The following is a 22,428-nucleotide window of genomic DNA, read 5'->3' on the forward strand; positions in this document are numbered from 1 at the left end:
ATACTATAAGCTAAATTATGCCAGAATGATCCCTGGCTAAAATTTCAAGTTCTGTGAGAGCAGGGGTGGTTGATTCTGTTAACATTTCTATCTATAGCTCATGGCACAATCCCAGCAATGTAGTAGATACTCAGAAAATATAACTGAACAAATGAACAATTTCCAGAGGAAAAGGAAAAACAGATTGTGTCTTGTCCTGCTCAGAAAATTTTCTTTCAGTCTTTCATAGTTTATTCATTTAACAAGAAACATTAAGCACCTGCTGTATTAGATGTTAAGGACGGGGTGAACAAGAGAGGCTCCTTATATTTGTGGAATTTAAAGCCTAGGTAGAGTTCTCAGTTGTTGTTCACCATGGAGGGAGACAGAAATTGGAGTTTAAGTCCTTTCAGATGACAGGACTTAGTAAACACCTCAGTCTCTCCATGGAAATCTTAGAAGGCCAACACCTACGGAGTGGAGATTATACCCCAGGACCAAGGAATTCACCTTAGTACAAGGGACGAAACAAACAGATTCACCCTAAAAATAGCATAAAACTAAGCCTCAACAAGTTCAAGATGATAAACCAGTAACTTAGCTACCACCTAGAATTAAAAAACAATCAACATTCTTTCAAGGACAGTAACATAATCCACAATCCCTACAATGTACAATGTTTAGTACACAACAAATAAAATGTTAGACATGTTAAGAAACAGGAAAATCTGGGTTACATCAAAGAAAAAGATATCCCAAATGTTAGAATTAGCAGACAAGAGCTGGAAAGCAGTTATTATAAATGTTCAAGAACTTAAAGAAAAAGATGTTCCTAATAACAGAGAATCCCAGTGCATAAATGGAAAATATAAGGACAATAATCAAATGAAAGTTCTGGAACTGAGAAATAACGTATCTGATATGAAAATTTCATTGAACGGTTGAACACCATATTGGAGAAGGCAGTAGAGAAGATTAGTAAACTTGTAGATCTATAGAGACTAATCTGAACAAAACGATTGATTGAGAACAAAATGAACAAAGCCTGATGGGCCTATAAATTAATAACAAGTGGCCTATCATATGTGAATTGGAGTCTCAGAAGAGGAGAACTAGAATAAGGCAGAAAAAGTAGTTGAAGAAATAGTAGCTGGGGGCTTCCCTGGTGGCGCAGTGGTTAAGAATCCGCCTGCTAGTGCAGGGGGCATGGGTTCGAGCCCTGGTCCGGGAAGATCCCACATGCCACGGAGCAGCTAAGCCTGTGCACCACAACTACTGAGCCTGTGCTCTAGAACCCACGAGCCACAACTACTGAGCCCACAGGCCACAACTACTGAAGCCCGTGTGCCTAGAGCCCGTGCTCTGCAAAGAGAAGCCACCGCAATGAGAAGCCCGCGCACTGCAATGAAGAGTAGCCCCCGTTCGTTGCAACTAGAGAAAGACCACGTGCAGCAACGAAGACCCAACAAGCCAAAAATAAATTAATAAAATAAATACATTTATTAAAAAAAGAAAGAAAGAATAGCTGGAAATTTCCAAATTTAATGAAAAACATCTTTATGCGTCCAAGAAGACATCACATCTAAGCAAGATAAACACAAGAAAAAACACGTAGGCATATCATAGGCAGAGCTGAGAATTAAAGGCAAAGAAAAACCTTTGAAATAACCAGCAGGGAAAAATACACATTGTACAAAGGGTTACAATTCTGAGAATGATGGACGTCTTCTCACTGGAAATGATGCAGACCAGAAGGCAATGAAATTATATATTTAAAGTGCTAAAAGAAAGAAGATTATCCACTGATAATTCTGTATCTAGTGAAACTATCTCACAGTATTGAGGCTGAAAAAAGAAATTTTCAGCTAAATTAAAGAAATGAGAATATACTGCCAACTAATCTGTTTTTCACAAATGTTAAAGGAAGCTCTTCATGCTGAGAGAAATGACACCTGTTGTATATTTGAATCTACAAGAAGAAATAAAGAACATTGAACATAGAAAATATATGATGAAAATATATGAAAAAGAATATTTTTTCCAATTATTTTTAAATTGAACATTTTAGACAAAATCATAACATTATTATGGTACTTATAAGTAGGTAGATGCAAAAATATATATGACAATGCTAGCAAAATAATGGACTTATACTTTTGCAAGTTTCTTTCATTTTATGTGTAGTGGTATTAATTCTAAGTAGAGTGTGATAAGAAAGCAAATTGTAATTCCCAGAGCAACCACTAATACAAAAAGATAAACCTAAAAGATAATATGAAAACTAAAATGGAATATCAAAAACTATTTGGTTATCCCAAAAGAAGACAGGAAAGGGAGAACATATAATGGGTGAATAAAAAACAAATAGTAAAATGGTAGACTTAAACCCAACTGTACCAACATTTATATTTCATATACAGAATAAACATGCAGTTAAAAGTAAGAGTTTGTCAGGATGTATAAAAAAGCAAGAGCCAACTCTATGCTGTTTATAAGAGATGAACATAAAAAGGCATTAATTGGAAGTAAAAGGTTAGAGAAAAGATATACAATGTAAAAAAGCTAGCAGAAGAGTGCTAGAGTGGCTATACATCAAAGTAGACTTCAAGGACGATTTCCAGAGATAAAGAGGACACTTCATAATTGTAAAAGAATGAATTAATCAGAATTAGATAATAATCCTAAATGTGTATGACTTAATAATAGAGCTTTAACCCAAATAAAGCAGAAATTGACAGGATTAAAGAATAAAATGGACAACTGCATAATTATGACTGGAATTTTTTTACATGTCTTTTAGTAATTGATAGGAAAATTAGTAAAAAGAGTAAATGACAACATAGCAGATTTGAACATACAGTCAACTGATTTGAACTGATTAATGTTTGTAGACTACAACCAACAAATGTAGAAGATACGTTTTTTTTTAAGTGCACGTGTAACATTCGTTATAGAGATAAGAACAGAAAGCAATGAAATAAAAAACAGAAACAATAAAGCAAATTAAGAAAGCCAAAAGTTGGTTCTTTGAAAAGATTAGTAGAATTTATAAGCTCCTAACAAAACTAAGAAAAAGAGGTAAAACATAAATTACCAATATTAAAAATGAAAGAAGTGGAATAACTATATATTCTATAGACATTAAAAGGAGAAAAGATTATATGAATAAGTTCATGCCTACCACATTCAACAACTGAGATGAAATGGACAAATTCTTGAAAAAAGACAACATACCAAAACTGACACAGAACAAATAGAAAATCTGAATAACCCATATCTATTAAAGAAATTGAATTTGTCATCAAAAACCTTTTCACAAAAAGACCTGCTTTAAGGAAAAAAATACTATATATTTTTAAACTATTTGATGGTGTTAACTTATCTTCCTGTGTAAGTCTTTTTCCTGTAAATATCCTTTACCTGGTTAGTTTGAGTGGGAAGTCTTTTTTTTTCTCATAGGTATTACTAAAGTAAAATTTAGTCCAGCCCTTTCAATAATAAAAAGTTGTACAGTCTGAAAGGTGAGTGTTTATTGTATTTATTTTCCTGGAGCCAACCAGCTATTCTGAATGCTAAGCATTTTCCTGTACTGTCTGCCATCTGTTGCAGCATAAAGAGCTGTGGCAGTTTTGCAGGGACATCTAGCTAACATTTGCAGGGCTGTCATAAACATTTTAGAGGATGATGGCTGAAGGGAAGGGAAGTTTAGAGATCACTTGATTCAGTTCTTTTAATTTCCAGGTGAGAAAGTAAAAGTTTAAAAAGATTAAGTGTCTTCTTCAAGGTCACAAAAGTAAAAAGTAAAAAAAACCCAAAATTGTTACTAGAGTCCAACACTCAATTCACAGTGTTCTTACTCAGTCATGCTGCTTTTGTGCCATTTGTATCTTAAATTTTAACAGCCTTTCTGATGATTACTTAAGAGAAGTAGACTGAAGCTAATGAATTAGCAAGTACAAGAGTGGCTCTAGTGATTAAAACGTATTACTAGATAGAATTCTGGAGAAAGAGAGATAAAAGAAAGTGAAACAATGTGAAAACAGAGTGAAGTAGTGAATGATATAAAACTAAATATTTCACATGCGACACATTTCATTGAAAATATTTAAGTGAAACACTATTAAGATTTTCTTCTTCATTTGAAATCCTATACCATTTCTGTCATAGAAATTCTGTGAAACTTTAGAATCCAAATGTTGGGACCCTTTAAGCTTGTCTTAAAGAATTTTTCATGTTAGAGAGAAATCTCCCATATATTTTCAGCTAGAGGTTTCCGTAGAGTCTGCATGAGACAGAGTATATTATAACCTTCCATCAGTCATCTGTCAATTTCAGTAAGGTACTGGCCAATTTCTAAAGTACTTTTGCATTTCGAGGGTGAAAATATGTCACACATATATCACCATTGCCAGGCTACAATAAATATAAGAGAGTTTGGTTTTTTCCCACTCTTCTTAGTTATAGAAAAAAAAATGATGGAATTCATTTACCCATAGCCACAAGCTTTGAGAGAACTCTCTACAGCTGGCAAATAGAACTGGTTTATGCACCCACTCAGCAGTGTTTTTTTTTTTTTTTAAGATGAAGACAGTTTTTTGGTTTTTTTTTTAAACTTTGGGTTTATTTATTTATTTATTTATTTATGGCTGTGTTGGGTCTTCGTTTCTGTGCGAGGGTCTTCTCTAGTTGCGGCAAGTGGGGGCCACTCCTCATCGCGGTGCGCGGGCCTCTCACTATCGCGGCCTCTCCCGCTGCGGCGCACAGGCTCCAGACGCGCAGGCTCAGTAATTGTGGCTCATGGGCCCAGTTGCTCCGTGGCATGTGGGATCCTCCCAGAGCAGGGCCCGAACCCATGTCCCCTGCATTGGTAGGCAGACTCTCAACCACTGCGCCACCAGGGAAGCCCTCAGCAGTGTTTTTTAAGGAGGCAGTCACTTGGCTGTTAAAAGGTTGGGATGGGAAGTTGAGCAAACTAAAAATGCTGTTCCTGCACTTGATTTGGAATTACTGCAAATTTGGGCACCCACTCCGGTTCTTGAGAGGGAAGGGAACCTGTTACCTTATATGGATAAAGAGTGGTAGATAAGGCAGAGTTATAATTATTTTTGTCCTAATTTTCAGTGATCATGAACCTAAAATGCATATTTTCACATTTCTATTTTTTTTGTCCATCTTCTTGTGTTTTCAACTGTAAAGATCTCAAAATTTAGAAGGAGAGAAATAAATATAACAGTAGTGCTTAGGTCCATTTGCTGTATACAATTACGTATACAGATGTATATAAGACTTTTCATTAGCAGCATTATTAAACAAAGAACTATAATGCTCAAATCCAGCACATTTAGGATAAATTTACCAGGTTCCAGATTCCACACAGTGGCTACTTGATTTTATTTTGGGGTTCTTAAATATATACTTGTGTTATTTTTATGAGGGATATGATCTTATTGTCTTGATTTTCAATTCTGCTAAAAATATTCATTTCATACACACCCTTGCCCAACATTTAGAGAATATAATTTTCATAAATGAACAATATAAAGCAAAACTATTTGATTTCAGAATGCAAGTTTCTGTTTCCTCAATATTTCAATTTAAACGGTAAATTTTGAAATTTTAGAACTCCGTAAATGTCAGAAGATTGTTAGAAATCCTTAAGGTTAAAGTATGGTTGAGAAAGCCTAAAACCTTTTTTAAGGGAAAAGAAAGGTTATGATGAGCTTTTCAAAGTGAGCCAAGCAATTTCAGTTCAAATAGAATTGCCAAAGGAACGTTTTTATGAGTTTTGTTTTTCAAAGTAAAATACTTTATGTAAGATTTCTAAACCAGAAAGAATTAAAGCCCAATAGATGTAATTCTTAATTTGTAATTTTAAAAAAGTAATATGTACACAAATTATAGTATATATGTTTATGTTTTTATCCTGATAAAGGTAAAAAGTGAATGATATTTTGCAGTGAAGTGGGATCTTGTCTTTTCCTAGCATCACCTTTTTTTAATCTTTCCATTAACTTCTTCATGCTTAACACATTTTCTCTTATTTTGTGTGGTATCATTAATATAAAAATATCAAAAGTGGTTTATATTATTAACTAAAAGGAAATAATACATTAGCACACAGAGTTCATTCTCAATATCTAAGCGAAAATTGTGAACCAGGATTGTAATCTACTGTACTATTACCATGACATTGTACTTTTATTTTCTGTGACAAAGATTTCTTCATATATCTTCCTTGAGGTCCACTTGAATTTGTTTGGCACCTCTAACTATATTGCAAATAGTATCTCCTTCTTTGTTCAGATAAACTATTGTATTTCATGAACAAAACACATATTCTCTTTTGATGTCTTTCAGCAGTGAGCTGTTAATTCTTTGCAGATTCATCTGACTTTAGTGATAAATTTTCCTTTCGTTGAATTTCTAAAGTACATAATTGTTTTTTAAAATGACTGACTGATTTCCAAGTACAGAAGAGAAAAATTGATGGGTCTTTAACTCATAGAGGAAAAATATTCTATCGTTAATTCATAATGTTAAAGTTGCAAGAAGTTCAAAAGGTGGTCATCAGCCCTTCACCTTTTTACTATTTAGTTTGTTTCAATTCTGGATATAAAAACATTGTTTAAATATACCATCTATGAAGTGTACCATTTTAGAACCCTTAAGTTCCTCTTTTTTTTTCATTCTTTGGGATTCCAAGCATCCAGATAGTTCATGTAAATATGTAGATGAGGAATAATTATATATTTTCCCTTCCTATTTTGTAGCATGCTAGAACTAAAAGGGTAGTAGTAACCGGATATGACTCACAAATATGTTACTGAAAGGCAAAACTGTGCTAAGAATTCTAAATTTTCTCTTTTTTGATATAATAGAATATAGTACATTTACTGGCATATCTAAGTATGAAATTCACATTTCAGAGTCTGGAGATTTAGCTAGGTACTTTAATGTTTCCTTTATATCTCTAAAATTACTGCATTTGTCCATCATCATTTTTTCTGAAATGGGTCAAGTCCTCTTATTTTATCTCAAAACAATTTTACTGTTTACCACCTAATAACTTTCCTTTGGTCTCTTCTAAAATTTGTTAATTACTAATGTAATATTAGCTTGTTTATGGTATCTTCTGTGAACAGATTTTTTTTTCTGGGTCAGTACCCAGCCTAAGCATTTTTTGAAAATAAATTTATAATGGATAATATTTCTCCAGTGATACTTCCTCTAGTTGTATTTTGTCTTTGGGGAATTATAGAATCTCAGAGTTTAAGGAACCTTAGAGATTTTCTACTGAAAACCTCTATCCAAAGGGTGAATCTCCTCTATAACATGGTACCTACATCACCTCTACTTGAAAACTCCAGGGATTAGTAATTACTCTGTTCAAGTGGAATCCATTTCATTCTAATTAGTGCCCTGACTTTGACAGTTCTCTCTGTGAGGCTCAGCACCTATCCCCCTTGAGCTGGTACCCACTGGTCCTGATTCTGTTTTCTTGAAGCCACTCTAGTTACCAATTCTTTCTTTAGATTCTCTCTTTCTATACACACACACACACATATCTTTATTAGATTTATATATTTATTAGGATGCTAGTTCAAATTAGCTTAAGCAAAATGGTAATTAAATCTGTTTGCTCATATAAGTAGAGATTCCAAGAGTGTAGAGTATGTCGGACATCTGTTCTTTTTATCTGTTTAACATCTTAGGCTCAACTGATTCAACAGGTTCAAGTAATGTCTTCAGGATGTGCTCTCCTTTCATTCATTTTAAATCTCTGCTTGCCTCTGTTTGGCCTTAAAACCTCTTACTACAGACTTTTTCTCCATGTGGTAAGCAAAATGGTTGGCTTCCAGCTGTTTGTAATTGACTTACTTCCTGCTCTTACCAGAAAGAAAGGTCTCTTATTAGACACACACACACACACACACACACACACACACACACACAGAAATATTCTGGATGACCTTCCAGCTTGGATGACGTGGCCAGCCCTAGACAAATCCTAGTCATACGAGTGGAGAAGGAGAAGTGCAATTCCACAAGGGAAAGGAGGTGAAAACAGAGGAAAGGAACAGGTGCCCACCATACTCAAAAGTATCCCTCTTGAAGAGTGATGCTTAGGAAAAAACACAGTATTTCAGATGTAATTTTATGAATACAGTGTAGAGTGGAACCAAACTGTAGATATTCTAGATCAATTCATGAAGCCCATCATATGTCAGCTTTGGGGGTCAGTTTCTTAAGGGCAATACTCACATTGATTTCAATTCTGAAAAATAAATAAAACCCCAAACAAGCAAACCCTGAGCTTTTCTCAGATATTCTAATGTATCCCTATTCTGTTCTTTTGCTGTCCCTCCCTTCTTTTCTTTCTCTATCCCTTTTTTTCTTCCCTTCATCTATTATATATTGCGAGGTACACAAGGAAAAGTAGTTGCTGTTAGGGAATTCAGAGTATAGAGGGGTGATAGACCCAGAGAATTAAGTTATGTGGTAACTACAATGATGGAGGAAAGGTACCTAACCATCCTCATGAGTCTGAGAGGAATTACTTATACAATCATATATATTAACCAATTGCAGAGCTTTATAAGCAAAGCTATCACATTTCAACATTGGATTTAGCTCCTTATCACTTTTGCCTGAGATAGTTAGCTCACACGTTACCTTTTCAATAATCCCACACCAGCCATAACACACTATTTAAAATTGCAATTTCCACCCCTGCTAGCTCTCCCCAACTTCCTTACTCTGCTTTATTTTCTATCAAAGCATACATTGCCTTCTAACATACTCAATAATTAACTTGTTTACTGTGATTACTGTCTGTCTCTCCCACTAGAATATAAGCTTAATGAGGACAGGGAATTTTCTATGTTTTATTTATCAGTGTATCTTCAATGCTAGAAGAGTATCTTATACTAAATGAATGAATGAATGAATGAGTAAATGAATATATATTTGTTCAATGCATGGATTAAATTTTTAGATCTTTTCTCTGCCTTCTAATGATTTTTTTCCCTTTCAGGAATTTATAACTCCTATCTCAGACTTTCTGCTCCTTCCTGGGTATCTTCACTGGGATATCCCATAACCGTCTCTCAAAATTGAAATAATTATGTTTTCCCTTCCCCATGTCTTCTCTCCTATATTCCCTATCTCAGCTAGTAATGACACTATCCACCCTACCACCCAAGACTGCCCAGTCAGCCTATATTTCTCTACCTTGTTTACAAAGATTTTATGAGAATCTTGAAATTTGCCCTCCTGAAATTGAGAAACATCATAAATCATTCCCTGGTATAGTAATATAGTGAAAACAAAACAAAACAGTAATAAAATTAAAACAAAGGAAATGAATTCAGGATATCATGGCATCCTTTTTGTACACATTCTGGCTCTTGGCACCACTACTAGTTTCTTTAGTTCTTCACATACCATCTGATTGATAACTAATACGATCTGATATTAAACAAACACAAGGACACCTGCTTTCGTCAAAGAAGGAAGGAAGCACCCTCGCCCCCCAACTCATTTCTAATAAAAACCTCCCTCTGGGCAAATTTGCAGAAAACCAAACTGACTGTATCTTCTAGCTGTGTTTACATTGACAGGAACAAGAGGGCTTAACTACAAGGAAGTGGTATAAGCTGGCTGAACTTGAAATTGGGACAAAGGTCTCTCTACAACTATTTATCATCTCATTTTAGTGCTAAAATTCCTGCCCAAGGGCACCATGTTGGTTCCCTCTGCTTCTGACCCAAACTCCAAAGGACCATAAAAGGGCAGAAAAGAGGTGCAGACCCTGGTCCAGGAAATCACCACCCATTTCCATGAACATAAATGGCAAGACCTCTGCCCCATACCGCCCCCTTAGCCCCTTTTCCTATGAAAATCTCACCCTTGCCTACACTCAGGGAGAAGGGGCTTTTAGAACAAGACCTCCTCCTTCTCCATTCCTTGGTCAATGAATAATTTTTCTGTCTGCTGCTATAAAAAGTAATTTCGCCTTATTGATACGAACAATAACCGGGTAGGGAAAGAAGCAGACATTATTGGTAACAATTCCTGTGTGGAATCAGAAGGAAAACATCTGAGAAACAGCAAGCAGAATAATGAGAGGGAGAACACATAAGTTCTCATCTCTAAATCACAGTAATCCTACCCAGAAAAGTAAAATAAGAATGAATGGATGTCTCAAGCAGAGAAAATCAGATTTTCCATTACTTTTTCATGGAAGCACTCATACAGAGGGAGAGTAGGGAGGCAGAAGCATGGGGAGAGGGGGTTACAAAGTCCCATCCCTCTCCAGGTTGTTCCAAAGACTGTCCACATTTCCTGTTTTTCTAGTAGAATTTGACCTGCTTTCTGACCAACACTCTGAGTGTGCTTGCTTGAGGGTCTCCTCAATTCCTGGAAATGACAGTCCCTAAAACAGTTATGTGGTTGGGAATAAAATATTGAGTATAATATCAGAAATTGTTTTTAGAATCACCTGAACTGTTGTGGGGATTTATTTCATTACCTAAAGCCCGGTTCTAGGGAAAAGGAATCTGTGGACAGGCACCCATCTTCATTGTCTGCTCTTTTGGAGCAGAGATGAGAGAGATGGATAGTAGGGGGTAGAGCCAGCTCTTCTCCATAACTGACCAAAGTTTGGGTTGAGAGCAAAGGGCTACCCCAAGAGGAATAAATGAATGTTTTGGGAGAAAGGCTATACAACTCATTATGTTCCCTATTGCATAGATAAGCTCATGAAAAATGGACAACTCTGGTCGCTGTGCCACAGAAAAATCAGCTCCCATTACACCTTTGGCATAAACACCCTAGTCATTACAGACATCTTCAGTGGTAATTTTTTTCAGTGCCCTTCAGATAAAAACATGTAGGTACAATAAAAAGGTGGTTTAAATGTTTGTTTTAGAGAGAATTCCCTGGAAGTGCATCATGCTTACCTTGCCCATAATGTCAGAATCAATTAAATTTGAACAAAACCAGTGTTTCCTCTCTGCTTTTGTTTTTGTATTGTCTGAAATGATAATTTCAGTTTAATTCATAACAAATAGTGTTCCTCCAAAAAGCTGATATGTGCAGGAAAGAATAATTGCATTTTTTTGAACTGAATTTGGAATTTAAAAAGCTCTATCTTGTTTTGAGGAAGAACTGTTAGAAACTTGAAACCAAGCAGCAGCAGCAGCAAAAATAAAACCCATCTTTCCAGAGATATGACATGATGGGCTGGGAGAACGTCTTCTTAGGAAAATCAGGTATGGGGGCAGGGAGAAGAAATCCTCCCAGCCCATTGTATCATTTGCATTTCTGGATAGGTACTAGTTGGAGCACTTGAGGTTGTAAACTGTTGAAGCCAAGTACCCTCAGAGGCTTTAAATAGAATATCAACCTCACCCTTTAATATGATCTAGTGAAAGAGATTGCTATGGAACTGGGAGCTACCCAAAATAGGAGGGGTCTTGGGTTTTTTGGCTCAGGGCAGGCTAGCATTGTGAGGAATGATCAGAACACAAAAAAAGTGTGGAAAGCACAGAAGAAAACACATCTCATTCACATATTTAAACTATTTAAAATTTTTGCCTTAACTGGTGTCTATCTTCCACTTCAGGAGGATTGCACCTATTTTTAAAAGTTCCAGGAATTCTGTTTTGATTTTTTTTAAGTGAATAGGTTTTGCTAGCATGAAGTACTAAACCCTTGGGAAGATTTGAAAATGGAGTACTAAATAATATTGAGACAAGATTTTTCATGGAAATGTGTGACATCCCTGTTCTTAAAAATCTCTATCACCCATGCTGAATTTAATGCATTGTTTTTAAACTGAACAGACCTCATATAGGACATTAAAGTAGGCCACAAACTTGTTTCACTTGTTAGCCAAGTTGCTTTCAGATCCAACATTCAAAGCATGAGGGCATCACATGTTTCTACTTCAAGGCTGCAAGTACAGGAACGAAAGCCCTTGACACAGCTTGGTAGCAGAGGATCCAAATCAGAGTAAATTGTATAAATTATAACTAAATTACAAAGCATTTGGACAAAGCAGGCATGATAGTCTAATCAGGAAAGCGGTGATATTTACTTCTCGATAATGCAGGTTGGAAGAGGAATTGGGGGTAGGGAGGCATCACAAATCTCTTTTAATGTATTTCCGAACTTGGCAACCTGAACTGATTTTGTCACATATTTGCAGCTTAAAAAGTATTTGGCTTTTACAACAGCCAAAATAAGTGTCCTTTAATTACTTTCAACCTATGAACAGATGGGCAAAGAGTGCTTTTATAAATGGAACATACAAAATACTTCAATATCAGCCAGAACTAATTAGTAGCAATATCTGAAACAAACTCTAAAACTGATGTAGTGTTTAATATATATTATCATATAAGCATTAGCAGTTGAAAGGAAATTCCCTGTTCAAATGTTTGCCAAGCTCAGTGTCTAATGTTTAGATATGATTAACTTACTAATTAACTTATTGTATCTTTTCTCACATGCAATCTTGTTTAATGATTCCTTCTCTCACTGAAAACTATTTGATCTGATACCTTGATCATAGCCTAGATTCACAGGTAGGTAACTTGATTCTACCTCTTGATGGGTGGGGCTATAAAATCACATTGCAAAGATAGGGACATAAGGAAGCATTAATTGGCCATCAGTGCAATCAGTTTATCACAGTGAGCTCCTAATACATTTATATTAATAATATTTTAGTTGTTATATATTTAACTTAAGGAGGAGACTTTTGTTTGATTTCTTTTCATGGTTTGGACTTGGATAAATAGGACAGCTTTCAATGTATTGACTATTTCAATATATTCAATAGTAGTGCTGAATTAAGTAAAACTATGGATCACTGTACTGAGTTCAAAGATCATGGGGATAATCAAGGAAAAGGCATGGCCATGAAGTGGCAATGGCACATAACAAGCTTTATCTGGGCATCATATGGACAGCTTTGCGTGAGAGGGGAAGTCCCTCACAGCAGAAGACCTTCTAGAGACCATGACATAGAGCCATCACCCAGAAGGGGAAGAGGGTAAGGGAACTCCTGTGGGAGTGGGAGAGTCAGAGGGGGGCTTACGTGTCTACGTGATATCACTCACAGCAAGATGAGGGTGTTTCTGGGTCAGAGAGCTCCAGTGGGCAGCAGTGGCTTGCGGTCTTTTATGGCCTCAAGGTTTGTCTTATCTATGGCTAGTAGATGTTGGTTATAGTTTCATGGGACATGCAAAACAGGTAGGCTCTAAATGGCTAAAAAATATGCTTGTTTGGGCCATATTTAAAACAATTGGATGTTTAAGAATTTTGAGTTTGGAGCCAGCAGGCTTTTGAGCTAATCCTTGCCTAACGTAAGAAGTAAACAACATAGGGGCCAATATACAAGGGCCATTTTTGACTCATTTATGTAACAACTATGCCACACATACCTTGCCATTTCTAGCATTCCTCCTCTTATATAGTGAAGGAAAAAAATCTTTGGTATGGTTTTTCAGCCATCTGGGACACCCAAAAGATAGGTTAAAAAGACATCACAACAGTTTGTTTTTAAATTTGGGGCTTGAATTTGAATTGGAAAGAATTTTCACAGGAGGCGCAGTATCAGTAAAAGTTATAGGTGCCTTTAGAGTAAAAAAAAGTAACATAGCTACAAGTAACATTAAATATTAGGAATACCAGATTTTGTAAGAAGTAGATCACAAGGAAGAAGAAAAAAAGATTTATAAGCCTGATAGGAGAAATATTTTTGTGATACAGGAACTTTTGTTTCCTAGGGAAACTATAATGAAGGTAGTGAATGATTTTTCCTCTGTCATATTAGGAGCAGACTGTTATTCAAAAATCAATTTCTCAGTGTAACAGAAAGAAAATCAAATTCTAATTTTACTTTCTTTCTGTATACCATCTATACAACATTTCATAGTTGAGAATTCATTCACAGGCATTTCTCTATTTTAAGATTCAGCTTGCTTATCAAAAGTGACCTAACTTTGTCAAAATTTTGTATATTTCATAGCTTCTTTTCAAACCCATTATTTGTAAATATAATTCACTTTCCATCAAGCCTTCAATAAATTATTCTTCAACTTTAAATTTCCCTTTCTTTTATTTTTAACATTCCAATTGTTTAGAGATGTGCTATTGACGAAAGTCCATATGGCTAGGGCCTTAGATAAAATTCTTTTCTTCTTCAATTGATAGAAAAACAGACAAAACGTATCCATCATTTTGTAAACATGTTTGTGTTTCCTTATAATCCTTTTAATTAATGTAGTTCTAATCACTCATATCAACTATAGCTTTTAACCAAAAATAACTAATTTCAATTCTCCTTCTCCCATCCCCTGACCCCCTCCCACACTACATATACTTTTCAGTACATGACTAAGAACTCTGTGCCATTCAAGGCAACTTAGGAGACCAGCAGAGATGCGGTGACCACTGCTGGTACTTTAACAATACGCATTACATGTCACTTTACAGTCAGTCACACATATCCCTTTAAGATTTTTTTACACCTTATTGTTAGAACATGAAACTTTGACTATAAAGTTGGCTTATCTAGGTATTTCTAGAAGACTTATTTCTTCTGAGAAAAAGGAGAAAAAGTCATCAACTCAGGGTCCTTTAGATTTCACAGTAGGTCTTGAAACTCTGGCCAAGCCAGAAGTGACCATTTCTATTTCATCCTCATTCCCAGTTTATCTCATACATGAAGGCCTGTTCATAAAAATTGTTATATTAAAGGAGCAAAAATACTCTTAGAAGGCAGAGCTCCCTCTTTTCTAAGCTATTCAAAATCAATCTTAATTTAAACAAACAAAAAGAAGACTTTGCCTTTTCTGGTAGCTTTGTCAATTTGAATATTTCTCTACAGCACATGTTATATTTTTGACTCGTTAATCTACAAAAGTTTTCTCAAGAGAGAGAATAAGAGAAAGAACCAACCAAAGACACAAAAGAGCTACAGTTAACAAGAACATCATACAAGGCTAACTTCCTTTCTTTTGCAAAGACAAAATGGACATTTTTCATTTATATACACAAACACAAAGAAATAACAGCCTCGGTTCTGTATTTTTAACTATAGGTCAAAAGTAAATATGGAGGACAATTTTCTGTGCTTGAGCAAATGTCACTGATCAGTAGTGGCTCCTTCTTGTGCCAGTACCATACTGTCTTGATTACTGTAGCTTTGTAGTATAGTCTGAAGTCCAGGAGACTGATTCCTCCAGCTCCATTTTTCTTTCTCAAGATTGCTTTGGCTATTTGGGGTCTTTTGTTAAAAAAATAAAAAATAAAAATAAAAAATCCAACAACAACAACAAAAACAACAAAAAAGATGTTTGTATGCTAAAAATTGCAAGGAAACTACACTTTGAACTTTGGAAGACTTTGAAAAAACAGACTACCTATAAAAAATACAACAGATATATAAAGGAAAAAAACAGACACAAGATTGCCAAGGTTACAGACAGTCTGTTCATAGTAGAAAGTCTGTAGTTTTCTCACATGGTCATCATCACTGCAAGGACGGACCATCCATATCAGCGTTGCAGGGCTTGTCATGTTTTCCAGTATGATCCCTCACTTCTGCGATTCTGTAGTCCATGGCCCTAACAATACACTACCCTGCCTCTCAGTTGAGTGCATTTGGAAAATAAAATTACTTTTCAGATGATGTTTGGTAAGTAGAGTATCAGTGCCAAATAATTTTGAAGCAATCTTTAGTTTAAAATAGCTTCTGGGACAGGAAACTTATTTTTACTAATGTGCCCTGTCATAGGAAAATATTTTGTTCCTTAGATACTATATCTCTCTTTTGAATAGTTGTGGATAAGCTTTGACAGATTCACTTTCTTTTGGGTTTCCTTTCTTCAGAAGGTTAATTTATACATGTTATATTAATTCTGGCATATTCAGCCTTCTTTGGAGAACCCTATTGGAATGTTCAGTTGATATACCTATGAATTTTATGTGCTAATTACAATATATTTCCTATTTCAATATATTCATTATGAAAATGAATTTAAGACTTTTTAGAAGTTTATTTTTCTTATTAACTATAATAAGAAAGTTCTATATTTTATTTTTAGCCCAAAATCTATTCTAAGTAAAAGTGATAAACTTGACAATAAAGTTAAAAGAATTGGACCATACATAGAAATCTTCCAAGTGTTCCGGGGAAGGAAAAAATTCACAATTACCAAAAACATAGTTAGAATGGTCATCGTCATGCAGGCACTTGTCAGAGGGTGGCTCGAACGCAAAAGATTCCAAAGAATAATGATCAAGGTAAAGCATATATTGAATATTATAATGTGTTTAAAAAGTCTTTTATTCTTCCAGTTTTATTGAGATATAACTGATATACAGCACTGTACAAGTTTAAAGTATACAGCCTAATGATTTGACTTACATACATCACAAAATGATTACCACAGTAAGTTTAATGACCACTCATCATCTCATATAGATACAAAATTAAGAAATAGAAAACAAATTTCCTTGTGACGAGAACTCTCAGGATTTACTCTCTTAACATCTCTCATATATAACATACAGCTGAGTTCATTATATTTGTCCTGCTGTACATGACATCCCTAGTACTCATTTATCCTATAACTGGAAGTTTGTACCTGTTGACTGCCTTCCTCCAATTTCCCCTTTGCCTCCCCCTCTCCACTGGTAACCACAAATCTGGTCTCTCTTTCTATGAGTTTGTTTGTTTGTTGTTTTTGAGATGTAATTGACCTACAACACTATGTTAGTTACTGTTTCACAACATAGGAGTTGATACTTCTATACATTTCAAAATGATCACCACAACAAGTCTAGTTATCATTTGTCACCATACAAAGATATTATGTAAATACTGAGTAAATTCCCCATACTGTACATTTCATACCTGTGACTCATATATTTTACACTTGGAAATTTATACCTCTTAATCTCTTTTACCTGTTTCTCTCCTCCCTCCGACCCCCTCTCCTCTGGCAAAAACCTGTTTGTGTCTGTGACTCTGTTTCTGTTTTGTTATGTTTGTTCAGTTGTTTTCCTTTTTATATTCCATATGTACGTGAAATCATGCAGTATTTGTCTTTCTCTGTCTGACTTATTTCACTTAGCATAATGCCCTCTAGGTCCATACAAATATCCTCTAGGTTGTCACAAATGGCAAGATTTTATTCTTTTTTTTTTTTTTTTGGCGGAGTATAAGTATATAAATATACACATTTTTAGCTATGTATAAATGTATAAATATATACATTTATATATATTTTCTAAATATATTTAAAATATAAATATATATTTATATATAAAAATACATTTATGTATATACTTTATATATATATATACCACAAATTTTTTAAGCATTCTCCTGCATATTTATTTATTTATATCTTTATTGGAGTATAATTGCTTTACAATGTTGCGTTAGTTTCTGCTGTATAACAGTGAATATGTATGTATATATGTATCCCCATATTCCCTCCCTCTTGAGCCTCCCTCCCACTCTCCCTATCCCACCCCTCTAGGTGGTCACAAAGCACCAAGCTGATCTCCCTGTGCTATGCAGCTGCTTCCCACTAGCTATCTGTTTTACATTTGGTAGTGTATATATGTCAATGCCACTCTCTCACTTCGTCCCAACTTCTCCTTCTCCCCTCCCCCGTGTCCGCAAGTCCATTCTCTATGTCTGCATCTTTATTCCTGTCCTGACCCTAGGTTCATCAGAACCATTTTTTTTTTAGATTCCATATATATGTGTTAGCGTACAGTATTTGTTTTTCTCTTTCTGCCTTACTTCACTCTGTATGACAGGCTCTAGACCCATCCACCTCACTACGAATAACTCAATTTCGTTTCTTTTTATGGCTGAGTAATATTCCATTGTATATATGTACCACATCTTTTTTATCCATTCATCTGTCGATGGACACTTAGGTTGCTTCCATGTCCTGGCTATTGTAAATAGTGCTGCAATGAACATTGTGGTACATGACTCTTTTTGAATTATGGTTTTCTCAGGGTATATGCCCAGTAGTGGGATTGCTGGGTCATATGGTAGTTCTATTTTTAGTTTTTTAAGGAACCTCCATACTGTTCTCCATAGTGGCTGTATCAATTTACATTGCACCAACAGTGCAAGAGGGTTCCGTTTTCACCACACCCTCTCCAGCCTTTATTGTTTGTAGATTTTTTGATGATGGCCATTCTGACTGGTGTACCACATCTTCTTTATCCCTTCATCCATCAATGGACATTTAGATGGAATTAAGCAGACTTTTGAATAGTCACCTTGTCAATATACCTATGATTTTTCTAAATAAAGTTCTGTCTACATTCTTTGGTTTAAGAAAATGTTATGAATAATCTACTCTTGTGGCAGTTTCGGATTGTATCAAGCTGGAGACTGTGAACAAATGCCTAGCTTATCCTTAACCCAACAGTTCTGGGATTACTTTTACTCTAAGGCTGGGACCACCTATTTGCATTGATTTTGCTTCTCCTATGCTATCTGCTTATTCTCTGTTTAAAACAACTTTCCACTTCCCACACTCCTGAGTACTCTTTCAGTGCATAAACCTTCACCTTAAAAAGAAACTACACAAACATCCACACACCCACCTGAGCAACTTTTATAAACAGCAATCCTGACATTCAGAATAAAGCATAAGGACCTATTTTGGCTGGGCAAATGCAGAAGAACCTGAGTGGATGGATTTTGGCAAAACTTTGAGAGAATCCAAAAATGTTTCACCTTGAGGACTAAAGTTGTGCTACTCATAAAGGAATTTGGAAAACCAACTAGAAATAGAAGAATAGATCAGGAGTGCCCACTTGAATTCCTAGATTTTCTGGGAGGAGCCCCCCAAATGGCCTCTCATTGGGCACCCTGAATGAATTTCTCTGAGAATACAGGCTTGCTGTTAGAAGGTAGTCCATTGCCTATCAACGTGTGTATATTTATACATGCATTAATATGTACATATAACATACATTTGTATTTCTGATGATTAAATGTGATAATGCGTGTAAAACTCTGACAATAAGTAAGCATTCCATATAGTTAATCTTTCAGTAATTCTGTGAAATCGCTGCTTCACATTTTATATGTGAAGAAACTGATGCTCAGAGAAATTAAGTCATTTGACCAGAGTTGCCCTCCTGGTAAGTGACAGAGCTAGAATTCAAACCCTTGTCTGACCCCAAAGCCCATGCTCATTCTACATATTATATCATCAACTTAAACTACTTTATAACTGATTGCTCCCTAATCTAATCTACGGCCCTATCCCAGACCTATCTCTCTAGCTCTAGATTTAGGCATTTAATTGCCCATTTGCAAGGTCCATAGTTTAATCAAACTCCAAGGAGCCTTCAGTGAACTTATTTTCTTACTCCACAAAGCTCTTCCTTTCCTGTACTACCTATTTTGGTGAACTGTCCCACCACCCATTTTCCAAGCTATACACCTGGAGTTTTCTTAGTCTGCTTCAACTTTCTCACCCCCATATTCAGTTGATCACCACTTCCTTAACATTTCTTGTGCTACTTTTCCTCTCTGGGCTCTTACCAGAGCTCCTATTCATCACTCCTCACATGGAGAACTGCAGTTGTCTCCTAATTGGCCTCCCTGCCTATAGACCTACTCCCATCTAATCTGTCATATGCAATTGAGGAAATTCCACTCTGATGACCTTATTCCATTTCTTTATAGTCTTTTGATAGCCCCGTGTTTCTTATTAGATGAAATACGAATTCTCTAACATAGTACACATGGCCTCCCTGGTCTGGCCGTTTCCCACTGTCCAGCCTCATCACAGGACACTTCTTCACTAATACCCTCTGCTCTAGCAAAGCCCAAATCCTTTAATTCCCTGATTGTTTCCTATTATCTTATGTTTTTATACTGTTCTCTCAGAGTGGAATACTCTTCCTAATTTTCTTATAAACTCCAACTCATTCTTTAATATCTTCCTTAAGTGTTCACACCTAGACACCTTCTGTGGTCCATCAAGCAGAGCTGATCTCTCTATTTTTGGTGGTTATTGTGCCCAGTCCTCTACATTTTGACCTTTTGTTTACACCTCTGTCATGGGCACTACAATTTCTGTGACCTGTTTAGGAGTACATACTCTTTACTTTTATATTATATAGCACCACATACTGTTTTGATACATGCATTCTCTCTCATTTTAACTATATTCATTTATTATCTGCTGTTTTTCTTGTTTATTTTCTTGTTTGTGTATGTTTATATTGTTTTCTGTCTTGTTTGCTACCGTGTCCAAAGGCTTAGAATAGTGCTTGGCATATGGTAGCTATTCAACAAATGTCTTAGAATGGATGAATTAATTCAACAAAATATAGTTGTAGAAGTTTATCAGGGCACTCTAATGATTCATATATATACATATATATATAAACATATATATATAAACATATATAAATAAATATATCATACACATGATATTATGTATATGATAATATATTTATATTATAATTTAACTTAATTTTAGCATTTCCTGATGTTGGAGAGAACTGTAGCATCATCCATAACCTCTGGGAAAAAATGAGTCTAGAAAATGTAGAGAACAAGAGTGAGCCCAAGATGATAGTGAAAAGGAGAGCTCGGCAAGGAAAATGTTGAATTTCTATGCAGAGGTAGAATTGAGATAAAAAGAATGGGAAGCCTTTTTCAAGGGTCTGAGCAAATATAAACTAGATTGTTGACTTTGATTTGGTTATGAAATTTGTTATGATCATTGATTTTCTTTTTTATTCCACCATTGGTGTGTATGTTGCGTGGCTGCTCTGTTGATATGGTTAATGTTGTTCTGCTTACTGTTGAAATGGTCATGTGGCAGGGCTGTAATGTATGCATAGTCCAGTTCCAGGACTGAGACTTGTGCAGGGTTGCTGTTGGGGGAATTCCTGATAGACTTTCTGGTCTAAAGGCTGCACAGCAAATCACTGGATAATTGTCAGCACTGTGGGAATCCCTCCACTGGGAAACTTCCGTAGTCATATTGTTTGGCTGGCACTTCAGAGCTTGTGGCTGTAGACAGTATCTGCTAGAATGTTGCTCTAAAGTACCTCAGGAGACTGTATAGTTTCCACCATTTCCTGTGAAATGCTCTAGTTTGGGTTTATTTAGAAATAATGAAGCAGCATTGAATTATATCAGTCATAAGGAGACCACAGAGATTGCTGCCTTTAACTATCAGCATTATTTATTTCCACCATTCACAATATCCTTTTCTTTTTAAAATTTCTATGTTGTTTGTTTGCATGTGTTTTGGTATAAGTTAATATGATCCAGAAAAAAATCCTAAAGACACAAAAACAGTATTTTCCTCAGTGTAATGCCTCTAAGATTTTAACTTAAAGATTTTTCTCTGAATATTTATAATTTAAATTTAAAAATTTTAGTCTTAAGTTAATATGTTCAGGTGCTGTTTGTCAAAAATACTGAAATTCTAAAACATTTGAATGGCTGGTGGTTGCAATAAAAAAGCGTTCAAAATTGGCTTTGAATAAACATTTGTTGAATAAATAAAATTGGAGAAATCCTGGAAATCTGAGTTTTAATATCCCATGCATAGGTCAGTGGTCTTTATTCTTTTGGGGGTTACAGAATCCTTTGAAAATTTGATAAAGTATGGATTTCCTCTCATTATCTAAAAAAAACCCCAATAAGAAATAATAAGAAAATTCTGAAGCCCATTCATGGACCTGTGGCACTGGTGACCTTGTACAGAATAGTTTTATTACATAAATGTGTTAACTCTCAGGTACTGGGAGAACTATATTAATGTATTCCAGAACACTTTTTTAAAAATGTGATCATAGTAACTATTTACTAGATCTGATATCTTGCCTGGTGCATAGAGCAAATAGTCCAGACAGAAATGGAGGTAACCAAGTCTTAGGTATTATTAGAGAACTTAGAAAGACCACTGAACCCAGAGGACTGTGTCTGGTGTGGGGGTAGTGTCAACAAATTGAGATCTGGAGGATGAAGGGTAGTTGTGTTTTGTCATGTAGATGGGGAGGTTGAGAGAGTTGTAGGCCCAGGGAATCTCAACAGCCTTAGGTGATACAGAACATTTAGGGGGCTGGTTGGGAGCACAGTGGCAGTAGAGGAAGATGAAGGTAGGAGCAGATTAACAATGTTCTTAAAAACCATGCTAAGGAGTTTATACTTTATACTTAGTGTATGGGAATGGATGACTTTAAAGCAGGTCAGTGACATGAAGAGATTTTTTATTTTAGAAAAATTACTGACTCTGGACAATGAATTGGGGAAAGAAGGTGGCAAAATTAGAGAAAGAACAACTAGTATGCTTTTTCAGTAATCCAGTGCATGATGGTGGTGGCTTGGGGTAAAGTTGGAGAAATGCACAGTAGGTAGGACAT

General features: G+C 35.5%; 1 protein-coding gene across 1 annotated transcript in view; it reads left to right on the forward strand.

Moving 5' to 3' along the window:
* IQCM (IQ motif containing M) overlaps nt 1–22,428 on the forward strand; it is a 483,123-nt gene that overhangs the window by 242,275 nt on the left and 218,420 nt on the right. The window contains exon 12 of the mRNA XM_061191607.1: nt 16,098–16,296. Within this exon, the coding sequence (XP_061047590.1) occupies nt 16,098–16,296 (199 nt within the window). The remainder of the gene's footprint in view (nt 1–16,097; nt 16,297–22,428) is intronic.

The sequence above is a fragment of the Eubalaena glacialis genome, chromosome 5, assembly GCF_028564815.1.
Source record: "Eubalaena glacialis isolate mEubGla1 chromosome 5, mEubGla1.1.hap2.+ XY, whole genome shotgun sequence".
NCBI classification, from domain to species: Eukaryota; Metazoa; Chordata; class Mammalia; order Artiodactyla; family Balaenidae; genus Eubalaena; species Eubalaena glacialis.